This window comes from Heterodontus francisci, chromosome 1 (genome assembly GCF_036365525.1).
Source record: "Heterodontus francisci isolate sHetFra1 chromosome 1, sHetFra1.hap1, whole genome shotgun sequence".
NCBI lineage: Eukaryota > Metazoa > Chordata > Chondrichthyes > Heterodontiformes > Heterodontidae > Heterodontus > Heterodontus francisci.
Window position 1 is genome coordinate 233,448,425 of NC_090371.1, and position 22,092 is coordinate 233,470,516.

Here is a 22,092-nt window from a genome sequence, read left to right on the forward strand (position 1 = left end):
ACTCTGCTTCTCTCTCCACAGATGCTGAATATTTCCAGCATTTCTTGTTTTTATTTTAGATTTCCAGCATCTGCAGTATTTTGCTTTTACCCTTTTAATGGTTTTCCTGCCTGACATGTCTTGAGGATTATGGTCTCATCATTAGGTTACCCACAATATGGTGAGTTTGAAAATGTATTCATTGGGGAAAGAAGCATTTTATTATTTATAAACCAGGGCGAATGCTACAAAAATGTAAAAAAAAAACTAATGCCTAAAATCTAATCTGCAATGAATATCTTGCTGCTTTTCAGAGTTGATGAAGGGTTTCAGTAGCACAAAGAAAACTGCAGAGTCTGGGAAAGCAGGGAAGAAGAATCAAACAGTGAATAATTTTACTTTCTCAAATGATGATAAGAAACCAAAAAGAGTTTCCTTTATGAAGAACAGAAGGAAAGATTATGCTGAACTGGATGGTAGTTTCAATACCACAGAGAAACCAGTAGAAGACCGTCATAAGAATGGTCACTGGAGCCCACCACCTTTCCCAAAATCTATAAGGAGTGACAGATGGGATGATGACGACAGTAGGGGGAAGAAAAAAATGCCTGTCCCTCAACCAAGAGAACACCGAATGAGCCGAGTACCATCTATGGGTATCTGTTTTTATGTACACTGAATATGTTTTTCTTTGTGATGTGAAAATGTTTTGTGGGGTGCATAATAATCTCACTATCCAGTTGAACATAGAACAGTACAGCACAGTACAGGCCCTTCGGCCCACGATGTTGTGCCGAACCTTTAACCTACTCTAAGATGAAACTAACTACCTACCCTTCATTCTACTATCATCCATGTACCTATCCAAGAGTCGCTTAAATGTCCCTAATGTATCTGCTTCTACTACCACCGCTGGCAGTGCATTCCATGCACCCACCACTCTCTGTGTAAAGAACCTACCTCTGACATCTCCCCGAAGCCTTCCTCCAATCACCTTAAAATTATGCCCCCTGGTGATAGCCCTTTCCACCCTGGGAAAAAGTCTTTGGCTATCCACTCTATCTGTGCCTCTCATCATCTTGTACCCCTCTATCAAGTCACCTCTCATCCTTCTTCGCTCCAATGAGAAAAGCCCTAGCTCCCTCAATCTTTCTTCGTAAGACATGCCCTCCAGTCCAGGCAGCATCCTGGTAAATCTCCTCTGCACCCTCTCTAAAGCTTCCACATCCTTCCTATAATGAGGCGACCAGAACTGAACACAATGTTCCAAGTGTGGTCGAACCAGGGCCTTATAGAGCTGCAGCATAACCTCGTGGCTCTTAAACTCAATCCCCCTGTTAATGAAAGCCAACACACCATACGCCTTCTTAACAACCCTATCAACTTGGGTGAGTTATGATTTCGGGATCTAGGGGTACAGATTCACAAATCATTAAAAGTAGCAAGACAGGTTAACGAGGTTAAACTGCCAGCAAAGTACTGGGGTTAATTTCTAGATGAATAGAATTGAAAAGCAAAGAGATTATGATAAACTCACATAGAACCTATGAATGTTCCAATAAAAGGATATGAGGATAGTGTGGGAAAAAGGCACTGAAGTGGATGAATGGCGGCGCAGGTTCAATGGGCTGAATGGCCTACTCCTGCTCTTATGTTCCTAACCTTACTGTCCACGGTTCTCGTCTCCATATTACTAAAATGATCAAATAACTGCTGGGAAATGAGGTGGGCCAAGTGGACCAAATGTCTATGGGGAACCATTTGTGTCAGAGTGATCATCATATCATAGGGATAAGGCTTATAATGCAGAAAAGCAAGGAACAATATAAAGCAGAATGTCTGGATTTGAAGAGGGCTAATTTCAATGCAACGAGAAGGGATCTTGCCAGGCTAAAATGGAACCAAAGACTGATGGAAAAAATTGTAACGGAATAATTACTTATCTTCAAGGAAGAGATGCTTCAGGTACAGGTTAGGTACATTTCAACTGGGGTGAAAGGTAGAGGAACCAAAAACAGGGCTCCTTGGATGACGATGGAGATAGATCATGATGAAACAAACAAAAGGATGTATGATGCATGTCAGATGAATTCTTCAAGTGAGAACCAGGCCAAATACAGTAAGTTGAGTGGGGATGTTAAGAGGAATATAAGACTGGCAAAGAGAGAATATGAGAATAGAATGGCAGTCAACATAAAAGGGAACTCAAAAATCTTCTACTGACGTAAATAGTGAGCGAGTAGTAAGAGGTGGAGTGGGGCCTATTAAGGACAAAAGGGGTAATTTATGCTTAGAGGCGCAGGGTAAGGCTAGAATACTTAGTGAGTACTTTGTATCGGTGTTTACTTAGGAAAAGGAATATGACAAAATATAAGTAGAAGCGGAGCGAGTAGAGGCAATGGATAGGGTAAAAATTGAGAGGGAGGAGGTACTGGAAAGGCTGGCTATGCTTAGAGCAGATAAGTCACCTAGTCCAGGTGGCTTGCATCCGAGGTTGCTGAGGGAGATGGGGGAGTGGAGATAGCAGAAGGGCTTGCCATAAACTTCCAGCCTTCCTTAGATGCTGGGGTGGGGGGGGGTGCTGCTTTGCTGGATGTGTTGCAAGAGGATTGGAGAGTTGCAAATGTGACACCCTTATTCAGGACAGGGTGTAAGGACAGCCATAGCAGCTGCCAGCCAATTAGTTTAACTCCAGTGCAACACTGTCAAAGGTGGAGTCATTCAGACAGGACGTTAAGCTGAGCTCCTGCCTGTGTTCTATCTCATAGCACTATCTCAAAGAGTTATCCCCGATATCCTGGCCTATATTTATCCCTCAACCAACATCACAAAAATAGATTATCTGGTGATTATCACATTGGTTTCCTACATTACAACAATGACTGCACTTCAAAAGTACTTCATTTGCTGCAGAGCGCTTTGGGTCATCCTGAGGTCATGAAAGGTGCTATATAAATGTAAACCTTTCTTTCCCTCCCCTTCCTTCCCTCCTTTTCCTTCCTCCTTCCCCTTCTTTTCCTTCCCTCCTTCCCTCTGTCCCTCCCTCTCTCCTCCCGCAGGAAAGGTGAGAGCAAATGGCACCTTCAGCTAGGTGTTGACATGCATATCACCCTATTCCAGCACGACCCTCTTCATACCAACTTACATTGTAAGTACACCCGTCCTTTTCTGTCTATGCATTTCCTTATAACCTCATCTGACCTTTCACTACAGATACTCACCCTTATGAAGTGGGGTAGCTTTGTTAGTAAAGGAAGGTATCAGTGCAGTGGTAAGTAGTGATATAGGTGCAATAGATCGTGATGTGGAATCAGTTTGGGTGGAAATAAGGAATAGCAAGGGGAAGAAGTCACAGATGGGAGTCATCTATAGGCCCCCGAAGAGATGCCTCACTGTAGGACAAAGTATAAATCGGGAAATAACGGAGGCGTGTAAGAAGGGCACTACAATTGTCATGGGTAATTTTAATCTGCATATTGACTGGACAAATCAGTTTGGCAGAGGTAACAAGGAAGACAAATTTGTAGAGTGCATCAGGGATTGTTACTTAGAGCAATACGTTGCAGAACCTACCAGGGAACAGGCTATTTTAGATCTAGTAATGTGTAATGAGGTAGGATTAATAAGAGACATCATAGTTAAGGATCTCTAGGGGGTAGCGATCACAACATGGTAGAATTTCAAATTCAGTTTAAGGGCGAGCAACTTAGGTCTCAAACCAGTGTCCTCAACTTAAACAAGGGGAAATTACAGAGGTATGAAGAAAGAAATAAAAACAAGAAATGCTGGAACCACTCAGCAGGTCTGGCAGCATCTGTGGAAAGAGAAGCAGAGTTAACGTTTCGGGTCAGTGACCCTTCTTCGGATGAAGAAAGAGTTGGCTAAAGTGGGCTGGGAAAATAGATTAAGGGGAAGGTCAGTGGATGAGCAGTGGCAGACATTTAAGCAGATATTTCATAATGCTCAGCAAAAATTTATCCCCGTCAAAAAGAAGGATTCGGCGAGACGAGGAACGACCTGTGGTTAACAAAGATGGTCCAATCTGGAGAGTATCCAATCAAAAACTAAGGCGTACAAAGCAGCGAAAACTAGTGGTAGACCAGAGGATTGGGAATTTTTTAGGAACCGGCAGCGGATGATGAAAAAGCTGATAAAGAGGGAGAAAATTGATCACAAAAGTAAATTGGCAAGAAATATAAAAACAAACAGCAAGAGCTTCTACAGTTATATAAAAAGAAAGAGTAGCTAAAGTGAGCGTGGGACCCTCGGAGGATGCAACTGGAGAATTGATAACGGGGAACAGGGAAATGGCAGATAATTTAAACCAATATTTTGCATCGGTCTTCAGGGTGGAGGACACAAGAAACATGCCACAGATATCAGATAAGCAAGGAGCTAATAGGAGGAAAGATCTAATAACAGTCTCTATCACAAGGGACAAAAGTATTTGACAAACTAATGGGACTAAAAGCAGACAAGTCGCCAGGACCTGATGGTCTGCATCCAAGGGTTTTAAAGGAAGTGGCTGCAGAGATAGTGGAGGCATTGGTTGAAATATTCCAGCACTCATTGGATTCCGGGAGGATCCCAGCGGACTGGAAAACCACTAATGTGACACCCCTGTTCAAGAAGGGAGGGAGACAAAAAGCAGCAGACTATAAGCCAGTCAGCCTAACATTGGTTGCTGGGAAAATGCTAGAGTCCATTATTAAGGAAGAAATAGCAGAACATTTAGAAAAGCTTAAAAGCAATCAAACAGAGTCAACACGGTTTTGTGAAAGAGAAATCATGTTTGACAAATTTGCTGGAGTTCTTTGAGGATATAACAAGCAGAGTTGATAAAAGGGAACCAGTAGATGTAGTGTATTTAGATTTCCAGAAGGCATTCAATAAAGTTCAATATAAAAGATTATTGCACAAGATAGGAGCTCACGGTATTGGGGGGTAATGTATGAGCATGGATTGAGGATTGGTTAACTCACAGAAGACGGAGAGTCGGGATGAATGGGGCTTTTTCAGGTTGAAAAGATGTAACTAGTGGAGTGCCACAAGGATCAGTCCTGGGGCCTCAATTATTTGCTATCTGTATTCATGATTTGGCGGAGGGGGCAGAGTGTTATATATCCAGATTTACTGATGATACAAAAATAGGTGTGAGGGCATGTTGTGATGATGACATAAGGAATCTGCAAAGGGATATAGATAGGTTGAGTGAGTGGGCAAAAACTGGAGTTTAATGTAGGAAGGTGTAAGGTCATGCACTTTGGTAGGAAGAATCAAAAGGCAGAATATTATTTAAATGGAGCGAGACTTCAAAAAAGTGCAGCACAGAGGGATCTGGGTGTTTTTGTGCATGAAACACAAAAAGTTAGCCTGCAGGTGCAGCAAGTAATTCAGAAAGCAAATAGAATTTTGGCCTTTATTGCCAGGGGGTTGGAGTTTAAAAATAGGGGAGTCTTGTTACAACTGTACAGGGTGTTGGTAAAGCCGCACCTGGAATACTGTGTACAGTTTTGGTCCCCCTATTTAAGAAAGGATAGACTGGCGTTGGAGGCTGATTCCTGGGTTGAAGGGGTTGACTTATCAAGAATGGCTAAACAGGTTAGGCCTTTATTCATTAGATTTTAGAAGAGTGACGGGTGATCTTATTGAAACGTACAAGATTCTGAGGGGATAAAACCAATAAGTGCTGGAAATTCTCAACAGGTCTCGTAGCATCTGTGGAGAGAAAAGCAGAGTTGGCGTTTCAGGTCATTAACCCTTCATCAGAACGTACAAGATTCTGAGGGGGCTTGACAGGGTAGATGTTGAGAAGATGTTTCCACGAGTGGGGGAATCTCGAGCTAGGGGACATAGTTACAGAATAAGGGGATACTCATTTAAAACTGAGATGTGAAGGAATTTCTTCTCTCAGAGGGTAGTGAATGTCTGGAATTCTCTACCCCAGAGAGTTGTGGAGGTTAGATCACTGAAAGTTTTTGAAGAGGAGGTAGATAGATTTTTTGGGGACATGGGTTTAAGGTGTGAGGGGCAAAGTTTAGAAGGGATGTGCGAGGCAAGTTCTTTACACAGAGGGTGGTGAGTGCCTAGAACTTGCTGCCGGGGGAGGTGGTGGAAGCAGGTACGATAGCAACGTTTAAGAGGCATCTTGACAAATACATGAATAGGATGGGAATAGAGGGATACGGTCCCGGAAGTGCAGAAGGTTTTAGTTTCGACAGACATCAAGATCGGCGCAGGCTTGGAGGGCCGAGTGGCCTGTTTCTGTGCTGTACTGTTCTTTGTTCTTTATCTGGGGCAGATCAGCCATGATCTTATTGAATGGTGGGGAAGGCTTGAGGGGCCAAATGGCCTACTCTTGCTCCTGCTCCTATTTCTTATATTCTTATGTCCTTATCGTCCTGCAATGTCATACTGCTCCCTTACTGTCACCCCCAACAGATAGTCTTCATCCATCCTTTCAACACATGCCATTAATCCTGAGAAGTATGAGGTGATGCAATTTTGGAGGACTAACAAGGCAAGGGAATATACAATGGATGGTAGGACCCTAGGAAGTACAGAAGGTCAGAGGGATCTTGGAGTACTTGTCCATAGATCACTGAAGGCAGCAGCACAGGTAGACAAGGTGGTTAGGAAGGCAAATGGGATACTTGCCTTTATCAGCCGAGGCACAGAATATAAGAGCAGGGAGATTATGATGGAGCTGTATAAAATGCGAGTTAGGCCACAGCTGGAGTACTGTGTACAGTTCTGGGCATCACACTATAGGAAAGATGTGATTGTACTGGAGTGGATGCAGAGGAGATTCACCAGGATGTTGCCTGGGCTGGAGCATTTCAGCTCTGAAGAGAGACTGAAAAGGTTAGGGTGTTTTCCTTAGAGAAGAGAAGGCTGAGGTGGGACAATATTGAGGTATACAAAATTATGAGGGACTTTGATAGGTTAGATAGGAAGAAACTTTCTCCCTTAGCAGAGGGGTAAAGAACCAGGGGGCATAGATTTAAGGTAAGGGGCAGGAGGTTTAGAGGGGATTTGAGGAAAGATTTTTCCACCCAGAGGTGGTTGGAATCTGGAACGCACTGCCTGAAGAGGTGGTCGAGGGAGGAACTCTCAGAACATTTAAGAAGTATTTAGATGAGCACTTGAAATGCCATAGCAGACAAGGCTACAAGCCAAGTGCTGGAAAGTGGGATTAGAATAGTTAGGTGCTTGATGGCCGGCAAGGACATGATGGCCCTGTTTCTGTGCTGTATAACTCTATGACTCTACTCTCATAGGTCGCTTCTTTCTCTCCTTGCAGGAGAAGAGAGCACAGGAGAGGCAGAGAACCTTCTAGCCACGTCATAGCTAACAATTAAAGAGAAGCAGACACTGGAAGTCAGTGAAATCTCGGTCGGCCTTGCCATCAGAGATGGGGGCTCCCCAGATAACTAGTGAATTAATTGGGCAGCACAGTGTTTAGCACCGCAGCCTTGCAGCTCCAGCGACCCGGGTTCGGTTCTGGGTACTGCCTGTGAGGAGTTTGCAAGTTCTCCCTGTGATTGCCTGGGTTTCTGCCGGGTGCTCCGGTTTTCTCCCACAGCCAAAGACTTGCAGGTTAATAGGTAAATTGGCCATTGTAAATAGCCTCTAGTGTTGGTAGGTGGTAGGAGAATGGTGGGGATGTGGTAGGGAATATGGGATTAATGTAGGATTAGTATAAATGGGTGGTTGTTGGTCGGCACAGACTCGGTGGGCCGAAGGGCCTGTTTCGAGATTAGATTTAGATTAGATTAGAGATACAGCACTGAAACAGGCCCTTCGGCCCACCGAGTCTGTGCCGAACATCAACCACCCATTTAGACTAATCCTACACTAATCCCATATTCCTACCAAACATCCCCACCTGTCTCTATATTTCCCTACCACCTACCTATACTAGTGACAATTTATAATGGCCAATTTACCTATCAACCTGCAAGTCTTTTGGCTTGTGGGAGGAAACCGGAGCACCTGGAGAAAACCCACGCAGACACAGGGAGAACTTGCAAACTCCACACAGGCAGTACCCGGAATCGAAGCCGGGTCGCTGGAGCTGTGAGGCTGCGGTGCTAACCACTGCGCCACTGTGCCGCCCATTCAGTGCTGTATCCCTCTAATCTCTAAATGTCAGACGTCCACATCATATACAACACTCACTCATGTTGACTTGCTATTAGTGTTCAGAGAAGGAACTAGGACTTCACATTTTTGTCAATATAATTTTGACATAAATGGGAAGGACTATTTATTTAGGCAATTGTGGTATATATTTAAAATAAAACAGTATTTTTCCAGGATTCAATTTCAAAGCAATTAACTCAATTTTTGCAAAAATGTACTTTGAAAGTTCCAAGCCAGTGGTGCGCTGCCAGATTCCAATCTTTCCACCAATTTTCTTCCCCTTTCTCCCACAGACCTTTGAAATGCACCAGTAGGCAAAACCCCACATTCCGCAACTACAGCACCGCCACCCGCACCGCACCCCCACCCCCCACCCTAATCCCCAATTCTTCCAGATCACAGCTTCTGTCTCAACAGTGGTGCCAAACCATAGACCATGCTGCCAAATCCCAACACCCTATCCACAGGAATGCAAAATCGCAGTACTGTCCCCTCAGTCTGCCAAAGTGTAGGACCACCGCCCAGTACTGTAAAATACTGCTAAAAATCCAAGAATACTATGCACTAAGAACAGATTTGAATTCAGTTCAGAATTCCAAACAGCACAACAACACCTTTAACGTGCTAAAACATCACCACCAATCATTGATCCTATTTGTGCATTACATGAAATAATGCCTTTATGTTGTAAAATAGTGTATCTTCCAACTCACCATGAGCAACACCATGAGTAGAAATCAACCAGATGATTCATGAACTGAATCTTAACATCCAAAAATTGGTGGTCTGTCTCCAGGGAGATAATACACTTTGAAAATCTCAAACCTGATCTCAACTGCCTTTAACCCACCTACTTCTGGGTTTAACAAACATGGATTCGGCAACCAACCTGCTCCTAAGAGACAGGTTAGCCAATTAAGTATTTTACTGAGGCTGTTAGCCTCTGATTTAAACTACTTTTTCAGATTTAACTGTGGCCGGCCGAGTTTTTGATTATCCAGGTCTCAGGAAACGTGGCAGCTGAAGGGAGGTGGGGACAGCTTCGGGGAGAAGTTGAGCCCTCCCCCTCACCACCAGCCCCCACACTCAGGTCAGGGATTAGACCAACTCCATTCCTCGAAACCAGGCTTCCACTAACAGCAGCAGGCATCTTACCCGCGGCTGCTCCAGAGTTCTCCCTACTCGACTGGAAGCCAAGCCCAGCAATCAGGCTGATATTCAGAGGGGGAACCTGTAAAAGCAAAACTAAGCAGGTTATGGAGTCAAAACTATTTCCTGACAGAAACTCCGCCACCAGCACCCCACTACCCAACATAGCCCGCCCCTGTCAGGGTTCAACCCTTCAGCCTTCATAGCTATATGATGTTAATCTGTCCTGAAGCACAACAGGAAAAAACACTGACTGTACAATTTGTTCTTGTTCTTTGCTGTTTCAAGGAGAGGAAACAAAGAGTTCTCTTCTGGATGAATCTCCAAAACCAAAACCTCGCCAGTATATTCTGAAAAAGCAAAATGTGCAGGAAAATGAATTGGAGAAGCAGCAGGAGAAATCTTACAACAGACTCTCAGCCTCATACTCCAAACTTTACTCAGCTGTCAATGAACACACACTGTTAGAACCAAAAATGCATTCCAGAAGTCCCAGTCCTGAGGTAATGTGAGCAAATAGTGTTGCATTGTTTATTTTCCCTTATGTGTGCTGAATTCCAATTCTAGATTGGAATTGGTAAGGGGTGGGGGTAATTTTACTGGTTCATGTTGTCAAGAGGGAGTCTTGCCCACCTGCAGCTTAAATCAAGAATTTGGTTTGCTCTGCCATGATTTTGCAAACCAGTCATGAACAATATGTACAAAATTTCAAATTCATGCTGCCAGTAGGCAAGATTCACTGTTGCCTTTGTGCACTTGTAAAATTGGACACCGTGTATTTTGATTAGTTGTTGATTTGACAGATCCATCTAAAATGGTTGGTATAAAATAGAGCCAACATGGATTTTTAATGGGTAGGTCATGTCTAACAACATGATTTAATTTTTTGTGGCAGTAATTATGGGGCGGCACAGTGGCGCAGTGGTTAGCACCGCAGCCTCACAGCTCCAGAGACCCGGGTTCAGTTCTGGATTCTGCCTGTGCCGAGTTTGCAAGTTCTCCCTGTGACCACGTGGGTGCTCCGGTTTCCTCCCACAGCCAAAGACTTGCAGGTTTGAAGAAGGAAAGTGAAATTTATTAAACTTAAACTCGAAATCTGTTAACGCCTATGGATACATGATGCGCCCATGCTAGCATGCATACACGATAGACACAAGCAGATAGGGACAGAAAGAGCAGAAGAAAAATAAAGTGGAAAAGTTTGAGGCAATATCTGAAGACTTTTTGTTACGGATCTTCAAGCTCACTGTAGAGTCCTTGATTGTAGATCTTGCTTTTCGTTGGGGCCCTGTATTCTCCTTAAACCTTGTTCGCTGTCAGAGACTTTTGTCTGTTGGAGTTTATGTGTCTTCAGTGGATTCAGAGGCTTGTGAGAAAGAGATGGGAGCAGATAGGAGAGACATCTTCTCAGTCCAGAAGCAAATAGACTTTCTGCCCAAACTGGTTGGGCATCTTTGTCGAGTTTCGGCCAGTCAAACTGTTGTCTTCTGTGGGCTTTGGTCTGTCGTATGCCAGCATGTACAGCCATTGTAGTCTCGTGGGCCCTTCTTAATATTTTTCTCTGGTACCTCTGCGGCACCACAAACTGGTGAACTACTGCCCACGCCTTGCTCTCAGGTCTGTGAGGAGAACTCAATTTCCTCATCAGTACCTCATTTTCTAAATAGGAGCAATCAGAGACCCTCTGTGCTTCACCTTCAGACTGGGCAGCCTGTGCTAGCTCTCACAATACTGGGTCAGCTCGCTGAGCCTCAGCTAGGGAAAATCCATTTAATTAATTCCCTGGGTCTCCTAACTTTCCAAAGAAAGTCTCGGAGAGGCAGACCTCATGGTCATCTATCCATGGCCTGCATCCAAGGGTTTCAAAGAAAGTGGCTGCAGAGTTAGTGGAGGCATTGGTCGAAATATTCCAGAATTGTCTGGATTCTGGGAGGATCCCAGCGGATTGGAAAACTGCTAATGTGACGCCCCTGTTCAAGAACAGAAGGAGACAAAAAGCAGGAAACCAAAGGCCAGTCAGCCTGACATCGGTCATTGGGAAAATGCTAGAGTCCATTATTAAGGAAGAAATAGCAGGACAGTTAGAAAAGCTTAATGCAATCAAACAGAGTCAACATGCTTTTGTGAAAGGGAAATCATGTTTGACAAACTTGCTGGAGTTTTTTGAGGATATAACAAGCAGAGTTGTTAAAGGGGAACTAGTAGATGTAGTATATTTGGATTTCCAGAAGGCATTCGATAAGGTGTCACATAAAAGGTTATTGCACAAGATAGGAGCTCACGGTACTGGAGGTAATGTATTTAGCATGGACTGAGGATTGGTTAACTCACAGAAGACAGAGAGTCGGGACTAATGGGTCTTTTTCAGGTTGAAAAGATGTAACTAGTGGAGTGCCACAAGGATCAGTCCTAGGGCCTCAATTATTTACTATCTATATTAATGACTTGGAGGAGGGGACAGAGTGTATTATATCCAAATTTGCTAACGATACAAAAATAGGTGTGAGGGCATGTTGTGATGATGACATAAGGAATCTGCAAGGAGATATAGATAGGTTGAGTGAGTGGGCAAAAACTTGGCAGATGGAGTTTAATGTAGGAAACTGTGAGGTCATGCACTTTGGTAGGAAGAATCAAAAAGCAGATATAGTTTAAGTAGGTGGTAGGAGAATTGAGGGAAGGTGGGGATGTGAGAGGAACAAATGGGATTAATGTAGGATTAGTGTGGATGGGTGGTTGATGGTCGGCACGGACTTGGTGGGCCGAAGGGCCTGTTTCAGTGCTGGATCTCTTTATGACTATTATTTAAATGCAGAGAGACTCCAAAAAAATGCAGCACAGAGGGATCTGGGTGTTGTTGTGCATGAAACACAAAAAGTTAACATGCAGGTGCAGCAATTAATTAAGAAGGCAAATAGAATTTTGGCCTTTATTGCTAGGGGGTTGGAGTTTAAAAATAGGGAAATCTTGTTACAACTGTACAGAGTGTTGGTGAGGCCGCACCTGGAGTACTGTGTACAGTTTTGGTCCCCGTATTTAAGAAAGGGTAGCGTGGCATTGGAGGCAGTTCAAAAGAGATTCACTAGGCCAGTTCCGAAGAAGGGTCACTGACCCGAAACGTTAACTCTGCTTCTCTTTCCACAGATGCTGCCAGACCTGCTGAGTGATTCCAGCATTTCTTGTTTTTGTTTCACTAGGCTGATTCTTGGGATGAACAGGGTTGACTTATCAAGAATGGCTCAACAGATTAGGGCTTTATTCATTAGAGTTTAGAAGAATGAGGGGTGATCTTATTAAAACGTACAAGATTCTCAGGGGGCTTTGACAGGGTAGGTGTTGATAAGATGTGGGGGAATCTTGAACAAGGGTACATAGTTACAAAATAAGGGAATACTCATTTAAAACTGAGATGCGAAGGAATTTCTTCTCTCAGAGGGTAGTGAATGTCTGGAATTCTCTACCCCAGAGATTTGTGGAGGCTAGATCACTGCCTATTTAAAGAGGAGATAGATTTTTGAAATATCGGGGAGTTGAGGGCTATGAGGAGCTGGCACGAAAGAGGGGTTGAGGTCTGGGGCAGATCAGCCATGATCTTATTGAATGGTAGGGAAGGCTTGAGGGGCCGAATGGCTGACTCCTGCTCCGATTGCTTATGTTCTTATCTGCCTGCAGGGCCAATGCAGTCTCCTCTCGGGGAGTTGGTTTGATCATGGCCTGATCCACTATACATTCACGGAAACTGCAAGGGTCTGTCTCCTGCCACTGCCCTGTCTCTCTGACTGCTTGCGGTGGGGAACTGCCACCTTCACCCCTGCCAGATCATTACCTAGGAGCAGGTCAACCCCATCCACAGGCACACTAGGGGCAATCCCTACGGTCACCAGTCTAAAAACTAGGTTGCACTCCAGGTACATTCGGTGTGCAGGTACAGGCATACACTGCCCTCCAATACCATTCACCACCATTCTGGGGTTCACTGCACTCTCTGGGGGAAATGTCAAGCCTTTTCCCAATAAAAGGGATCTCGTGGCCCCGGTGTCCCTGAGAATTACTATGGGCTTGCTTGCATACTCGAAGGGTATGGGGTTACTTTCCCTTCGGACACAAAACCTTGATAACCTTCAGGAATCCCATTAAATTTTCCTGCACTTGCAGCCATAAGCTTCCTGTGTCTCACTCTTACTTTGGTTAAAGCCACAGCTTGTTCTGCGCTTTCCATCAGGATCCCGTCTTCATTGATGGGGTGTGCCCTGATTAACCCGACCGGTTTTCCCTTTAGTTTCCAACAGTCAGCTTTTAAATGCCCTGCTTTATTACAATGGAAGCACACAGGTCTCAAACTTGCTCATAGCACCTTCCTTTTGGCTTGAGGAGGGCCCCCTGTCTCTCCTGCTTTCCTTTCTCTCCCAGGACTGCTTTCCCACCTTTTGTCCTTTTCAGGTTTGTGGTGGTGATTAGTGAAGGTTCTTCCCTGGGATGTTGACTTATAAATTAAAGCAAACTCATCAGCTAGAACGGCTGCTTGATGGGCTCTCTAAACCCGCTGCTCCTCTACATGGGTCTTTATTGAGACTGGGAGAGAGTGTTTAAATTCCTCTTTGGCAGATGGATTTTAACATGGATAATGTGAGGTTATCCATTTTAGTCGGAAGAATAGAAAGGCAAATTATTATCTAAATGGAGAGAAACTTCAAAGTGCTTTGGTGCAGAGGGATCTGCGAGTCCTCATGCATGAATCGCAGAAAACTAGTTTGCAGGTACAGCAGGTGATAAGGAAGGCAAATGGAATTTTGGCATTTATTGCTAAAGGAATCGAGGATAAAAGTAGGGAAGTGTTGCTGCAACTGTACAAGGCATTAGTGAGACCGCACCTAGAATATTGCGTACCGTTTTGGTCCCCTTACTTGAGAATGGATGTAGTTGCATTGGAGGTAGTTCAGAGGAGGTTCACTAGATTGATTCCAGAGATGGGGGGCTTGTCTTATGAAGAGAGATTGAGCAGTTTCGGCTTTTACTCTCTAGAGTTTAGAAGAATGAGAGGAGATCAAATTGAGGTATATAAGATTAATCATCAGGGGATTGACAAAGTAGACATAGACAGGATGGGGGGGGTGGGCTCCTGTGGGGCAATCTAGAATGAGAGGTCATAGTTTTAGGATAAGGGGTAGCAGATTTAAAACAGAGATGAGGAGAAATTATTTCTCTCAAAGGGTCGTGAATCTGTGGAATTCACTACCCCAGAGTGCGGTGGATGCCGGGTCATTGGGAATATTTAAGGAGGAGATAGACAGATTTTTAATTCAAAGTGGGTTGAAGCGTTATGGAGAACGGGCAGGAAAGTGGGGTTGAGGCCGAGATGAGATCTGCCATGATCATATTGAATGGCGGAGCAGGCTCAAGGAGCTGAATTGCCTACTCCTGCTCCTAGTTCTTATGTCCTGAAAGAACTACTCCCCTGTGATTCTCATAGCTAAGTTACTTTAAGGTCCCTAAGCCAGTGGTTAAAAGCCAGCTGCTTAATTCTTTCAAACTCCAGATAAGTTTGATTAGCTTGCTTCTTGAGGGTTCTAAACTTTTGGCGATAGGCTTTGAGGATAGCATTTTTGGTCAGTTCATAATTTGATGAACTCTCATCTGCAACAGGGAATAAACCTCGTGGACTTTTCCAGTTAGCTTGCTTTGTAGTAAATGACACCAGGTCATAGCAGGCCATTTTAGCTGCCTTGCCAGTTTCTCAAAGGACACAAAAAAATGGCTCCACATCTTCCTCATTGATTTTTGGGATTAGATGAGCTAGTTTTAACAATTCTTTACCCAGCCCTGAATTATGCTCCTCCATATTGGCCGTGTTTTCACTGGGGTTCCTCTGTCGCCCCGCCTAGTTAACTCAAGCCACTTCAACTCTTTTTCTTTGCATTCTTTCTGGAATATCCTGTCTCTCTCTCCTGCCTTTTATTTTCTTCATGTTCCTTCTGGAAGGCTCTTTCTTTCTCCCTCTCCTCTAATTCAATTTTCCTCTGTTCCAATTGTATCTTTGCTAACAATACCCTGTTGGAGTCTGCTTCTAACCTGTTTCAAGGGAAAAGTGGTTGGCCACTAGCCTTAGGGCTTCAGACTTCCTGGCCATGCAATGTACAGTGATCCCACACTGCTCAGCCATTTTCCTCAACTCCTCCGTAGACAGTGCTTTTAACTTATCCCAAGTTACTTCACCCTGGCTTGGAGAGCTACTACCTTCAGTTGCAGACATGTTGGTATTCAATCACACACAACCACAAGCACCTGTATTAAAATCGTGCTCTTTTTTTGCTTGGGAAGAATTTGACTTCCCATTTCCAATTTCTCTCGTTTGTGGGTCAATTCTGGACGCTAGCACCCAAATTTCTGTTGCGACCAGGTGAGAAAATGATTCCCTTTCAGCCTTTACCTGGTATTGCTGTAACGGTTTAATTTTAAACACACTGTGTTTTTAGCTCCCCCTTGGTGAATCCTCGTTCACTGCTTTCCAATTATAAGGCAAAGAAACCAGCACAACAGATTTTCTCTGGTTTAAAGAAGAAAAATGAAATTTATTAAATTTAAACTTAAGCTCTAAATCGGTTAAAGCCTACGGATACACGACACACCCATGCTAGCATGCATATGCGATACACACATGCGGATAGGGACAGAAAGAGCAGAAGAAAAATAAAGTGGAAAAGTTTGAGGAAATCTCTGAAGAGGGTTTTTTTGTTACTATGCTTCAAGCTCGCGGTAGAGCCCTTGATTGGAGGTAGATCTTGCTTTTCGTTGGGGCCCAGTATTATTCTTAAACCTTGTTCGCTGTCGGAGACTTTTCTCTCTTGGGGTTCATGTGTCTTTCGTGGATTCAGAGGCTTGTAAGAAAGAGATGGGAGCAAGCAGACAGGAGAGGAGGTCTGCTTCAATCCAGGAGCATTCTGCTTTCAGCAGGCTGTCAGTTCAAACATCTGACTAATTGGTCTGACCACGTCTGTTTGTGGATTGAATTGGAGCAGGGAATAGCTCCTTTGTCTACAAGCACTGCCTGTTAATATGCAAATGTGTCTTTCCAGCCAGGGCCTGGCAACCCCTTGTCACAGGCCTTCTCTTCTTCCCAGCAACAATTTGAAATTTAATGTCCATGTGGCAAAAATAATGTGCCTTATTCTTGGCAGGTGGGGGTCTGCATGACAGTGTGTACTTGAATTGGAAGCAAGTGACTGCGCCACAAGAATCTGTGCTGGGGCCTTCCTATATTTATTCATAATATTAATGACTTATGTAACAAAATAGAGAAACAAGTTTGATGATGATACCAAGATAGGTGGCATAGTACGTTGTATAGACAGGTGCGTAAAATTACATTACTAGATTAATTGAGTGGGAAAAACTGTGACAGATGGATGTTAATGCAGCTAGTGTAAGGTCATCCATTTTGGACTGGAAAAGGACAGGTCTGTGTATTTTTAAATGGTGAAAATCTAGGTGCAGTGGAGGTCCAAAGAGATTTCGGGGTCTGTGTGCACAGACCATTCGAATGTAGCAGGCAGGAACAAAATCTATTTAAAAAGGTTAATGAAATGTTCGTCTTTTATGTCTCGAGGTTAGAATACAAAAATTTGTTACTCCAAATCTGGAGTATTGTGTACAATTCATAGCTTTGCACAGTAGGTCGGACATTCTTCTTCTTTGGCCTCCTTGTCTCGAGAGACAATGGGTATGCGCCTGGAGGTGGTCAGTGGTTTGTGGAGCAGCGTCTGGAGTGGCGATAAAGGCCAATTCTAGAGTGACAGACTCTTCCATAGGTGCTGCAGATAAAATTGGTTGTCGGGGCTGTTACACAGTTGGCTCTCCCCTTGCGCTTCTGTCTTTTTTCCTGCCAACTGCTAAGTCTCTTCGACTCGCCACACTTTAGCCCCGCCTTTATGGCTGCCCGCCAGCTCTGGCGAACGCTGGCAACTGACTCCCACAACTTGTGATCAATGTCACAGAACTTCATGTCGCGTTTGCAGACGTCTTTAAAGCGAAGACATGGACGACCGGTGAGTCTGATACCAGTGACGAGCTCGCTGAACAATGTGTTCTTGGGAATCCTGTCATCTTCCATGCGGCTCACATGGCTAAGCCATCTCAAGCGCCGCTGGCTCAGTAGGGTGTATCTGCGGGGGATGTTGGCTGCCTTGAGGACTTCTGTGTTGGAGATACGGTCCTGCCACCTGATGCCAAGGATTCTCCGGATGCAGCAAAGATGGATTGTGAGTATTGTGTACAATTCATAGCTTAGCACAGTAGATAGGAAAGCACAGTAGATAGGACATATTGGCCTTGAAAGAAGTGCACTGCATATTCACTGGTATGTTACTGGGGCTTTAAGTATTAAATTATGAGGAGGGATTATGTAAACTAGGCTTATATTCCCTGAAATAAAGAAGGCTGCGAAGGAATTTGAGTTTTTAGGATTTTGCAAGGAAATGTTGGGAGAGCAAAACACTTTCTGCTGGTGGGGACTCTAGAACAGGGTTGTCCAACATACAGCCTGCGGGCCAGTATCTGGCTTGCCAAAGGTTTCCATCCGGCCCGCCAGTGTAAACTGTACCCTGGGCCGTTCCTCATTCTCGCCAGGGCTCTGTGACTGGAAATGGAAAATTTCCCATTGTCTCCTTCTTGCAGAGCAGCCTTTTAAAAAAACGTCGCAAGTCAGTTTCACAGCTGATGGTTGCTGAAGCAGAAACGTGCTTCACAACACTGGACAGATTCGGGGTTTTCCGACTTTTCTTTAAAAGCCTGCTGGAAAACTCTGAATATGTCCGATGTTGGGAAGTGCTGTGAAACTCAGCACAATGTTTTTAAACAAATTGAACAATCACAAAGCTGCTGTGCTGAGTACTCCTGCTCCCTGCAACTGTCAGAGAGAGGGAGGGGGGGACACAGAGAGAGAGAGAGAGAGAGAGAGAGGGGTGGGGGAACAGAGAGAGGGGGGAAAACAGAGAGGCGGAAACAGAGAGAGAAGGGGGAACATAGAGGGGGCGCAGAGAGAGATGGCGGGGGCACAGAGCTAGTGGAGGACAGAGACACTGTATTGCTACATCAAGTGTGCGGGCAGAGATTGACTACTAATGCAAGCAAAAACAATGCCAGGTATGTCACGAAATCAGTTTTCAATATAGTGACGAGAAAGTAAGTCAATATATTAGTCTTCTCATTTAAAGCTTCTTCACAAAAATGCACATTTGTTGCTGTCTTTATTGGTAAGATACATTTTTAATGCCTTTATCTTTCAAAATTTGCTCACTGGCTCCCCCCCCCACCCCCGGGCCAAGCAAAAATCGTAATGCGGCCCTCCACCCGAAAAGGTTAGACAGCCCTGCTCTAGAACAATCAGAGCCAGGCCATTCAGTAGAGACGGAAAGAAACAAAAAACGCAATAAATCTTAGCTGAATTAATAATTTTAAATCTGAGATCAATAGATTTTTGCTAGCCAACCGTATTAAGTGATATGGAGCCAAGGCAGGTGGATGAAGTTAGGATGCAGATCTGCCATGATCTTACTGGATCGCAGAACAGGCTCGTGTTCCTATGGGTGCTAAAATGGAATTTATGCAGCAATGTTTGTAAATGAAAATTAAGTACATGGGTGTTGGATATTTGAAATAAAAGCAGAAAATAAAACTCAACAGCCACTCACCATTTGCAAGAGACAGGTTAACTTATCAGGTACAACTCTTCATTGTCACTGACTCAGCCAATTGTCCTAAAGCAAGTCCCTTTTGTGAGAATAATTAATATGGAAGAATGGGGAGATACCTGGTAATAGCTAAAAGTTTAAATATTCTAATTACTTTCACAAAGAAGAAGCTAATGCAATCAATATACTATATGCACTCTTTTTAAATAGGCATAAGCTGAAAATTGATAGGAAGGATGTACTGGAAAAGCTGACTATGCTTAGAGCGGGTATGTCGCCTGGTTCGGATGGCTTGCATCCGAGGTTGCTAAAGGAAGTGGAAGTGGAATTAGCAGAAGGGCTTGCCATAATCTTCCGATCTTCCCTAGATGTGGGGGAGGTCCCAGAGGATTGGAGAGTGGCAAATGTGACACTCTTATTCAAGAAAGTAACTACAGGCCAGTTAGAGTAACATCAGTGGTGGGTAAGGTTGAAGAAAAAATAATCAGGGAAAAAGTCAACAGGACGTTGGAGTGGTTTGAGGTAGATTGTGCTTGACGAATGTAATTGAATTTTTTGATGAAGTAACAGAGAAAGTTGATGAAGGGAATATAATGGATTTTATGAAAGTGTTTGACAAAGTACCACATAAAAGGTTGATTAACAAAATTGAGGCTCATGGAATTGGAGTGCCAGTGTCAGCAAAGATACAAAATTGACTTAAGGACGACATTGGAGTACAGAGTAAAATATCAAAATTTGCCTATGTTACCAAACTTGGAGGAATGAAACAGTGAGGATGATACCAGTTAATCTCAACTAGGCTAGCAGAACGGGCAGACAAGTGAGAGATGGAATTTAATATAGAGAAGTGTGAGGTGAGCCGTATAGAGCAGTGGAAGGGTGCTTTTCTGAATGGAGGGCTGTGACTAGTGGTGTTCGGTAGGGATCAGTGCCGGGACCTTTGCTGTTTGTAGTATATATATATAAATGATTTGGAGGAAAATGTAGCTGGTCTGATTACTAAGTTTGCGGACAACACAAAGGTTGGTGGAGTTGCGGATAGTGATGAGGATTGTCAGAGGATACAGCAGGACATAGATCGGTTGGAGACTTGGGCGGAGAAATGGCAGATGGAGTTTAATCCGGAGAAGTGTGAGGTAATGCATTTTGGAAGATCTAATACAGGTGGGAAGTATACAGTAAATGGCAGAACCCTTAGGAGTATTGACAGGCAGAGAGATCTGGGCTACAGGTCCACAGGTCACTGAAAGTGGCAACAGATGTGGATAAGGTAGTCAAGAAGGCATACGGCATGCTTGCCTTCATCGGTCGTTGCATAGACTATAAAAATTGGCAAGTCATGCTGCAGCGGTACAGAACCTTAGTTAGGCCACACTTAGAATATTGCGTGCAATTCTGGTCGCTGCACTACCAGAAGGACGTGGAGGCTTTGGAGAGGGTACAGAAGAGGTTTACCAGGATGTTACAAAAACAAGAAATGCTGGAGTCACTCAGCAGGTCTGGCAGCATCTGTGGAAAGAGAAGCAGAGTTAACGTTTCGGGTCAGTGACCCTTCTTCGGAACTGACAAATATTAGAAAAGTCACAGATGATAAACAAGTGAGGTGGGGGTGGGGCAAGAGATAACAAAGGAGAAGGTGCAGATTGGACCGGGCCACATAGCTGACCAAAAGGTCACGGAGAAAAGGCAAACAATATGTTGATGGTGTGTTGAAAGACAAAGCATTAGTACAGATTAGGTGTGAATACACTGAATATTGAACAGCAGCAAGTGCAAACCTGAAGAAAAACAACCTGAAAAAAACAGTGGGTAAGCAAACTGAACAAACGAAGATGAAATGAAATAAATGCAAAAAAAATTGTAAAAAATGTAAAAAGGAATGTAAAAAAAAAGGAAAAAAAATAACTGAAAATGAAAGTAAAATGGGGGGCTGTCATGCTCTGAAATTATTGAGCTCAATGTTCAGTCCGGCAGGCTGTAGTGTGCCTAATCGGTAGATGAGATGCTGTTCCTCGAGCTTGCGTTGATGTTCACTGGAACACTGCAGCAATCCCAGGACAGAGATGTGAGCATGAGAGCAGGGGGGAGTGTTGAAATGGCAAGCAACCGGGAGCTCAGGGTCCTGCTTGTGGACCCTGTGTCTTTCAACACACCATCAACATATTGTTTGCCTTTTCTCCGTGACCTTTTGGTCAGCTATGTGGCCCGGTCCAATCTGCACCTTCTCCTTTGTTATCTCTTGCCCCACCCCCACCTCACTTGTTTATCATCTGTGACTTTTCTAATATTTGTCAGTTCCGAAGAAGGGTCACTGACCCGAAACGTTAACTCTGCTTCTCTTTCCACAGATGCTGCCAGACCTGCTGAGTGACTCCAGCATTTCTTGTTTTTGTTTCAGATTTCCAGCATCCGCAGTATTTTGCTTTTATTTACCAGGATGTTGCCTGATCAGGAGGGTATTAGCTATGAGGAGAGGTTGGATAAACATGGATTGTTTTCACTGGAACGACGGAGGTGGAGGGGTGACATGATAGAGGTTTACAAAGTTATGAGTGGCATGGACAGAGTGGATAGTCAGAAGCTTTTTCCCAGGGTGGAAGAGTCAGTGACTAGGGGACATAGATTTAAGATGCGAGGGGCAAAGTTTAGAGGGGATGTGCGAGGCAAGTTCTTTACACAGAGGGTGGTGAGTGCCTGGAACTTGCTGCCCGGGGAGGTGGTGGAAGCAGGTACGATAGCGACATTTAAGAGGCATCTTGACAAATACATGAATAGGATGGAAATAGAGGGATACAGTCCCCGGAAATGCAGAAGGTTTTAGTTTAGGCAGGCATCATGATCGGCGCAGGCTTGGAGGGCCGAATGGCCTGTTCCTGTGCTGTATTGTTCTTTGTAATGCATTTTGGCAAAAGGGATAGGGCGAGGCAGTGTAGACTTAATGGCACAGCTTTAAAGAGTATGCAGATACAGAGGGATCTGAGGGGTTTCAAAGAACAAAGAAAATTACAGCACAGGAACAGGCCCTTCGGCCCTCCAAGCCTACGCCGATCCAAATCCTCTATCTAAACCTGTCGCCTATTTTCTAAGGGTCTGTATCTCTTTACTTCCTGCCCATTCATGTATCTGTCTA

The 22,092-nt window shown here is 44.1% G+C and overlaps 1 protein-coding gene across 19 annotated transcripts in view; it reads left to right on the plus strand.

Moving 5' to 3' along the window:
- map9 (microtubule-associated protein 9) overlaps positions 1–22,092 on the plus strand; it is a 350,433-nt gene that overhangs the window by 93,494 nt on the left and 234,847 nt on the right. For all 19 annotated transcript variants that reach the window (XR_010975979.1, XR_010975969.1, XR_010975968.1 and 16 more), the window contains 2 exons: positions 294–635; positions 9,562–9,776. Coding sequence is in view for 1 of the 19 variants with exons in the window: in XM_068042247.1 (XP_067898348.1) it covers positions 294–635; positions 9,562–9,776 (557 nt within the window). In the remaining 18 variants the exon portion in view is untranslated. The remainder of the gene's footprint in view (positions 1–293; positions 636–9,561; positions 9,777–22,092) is intronic.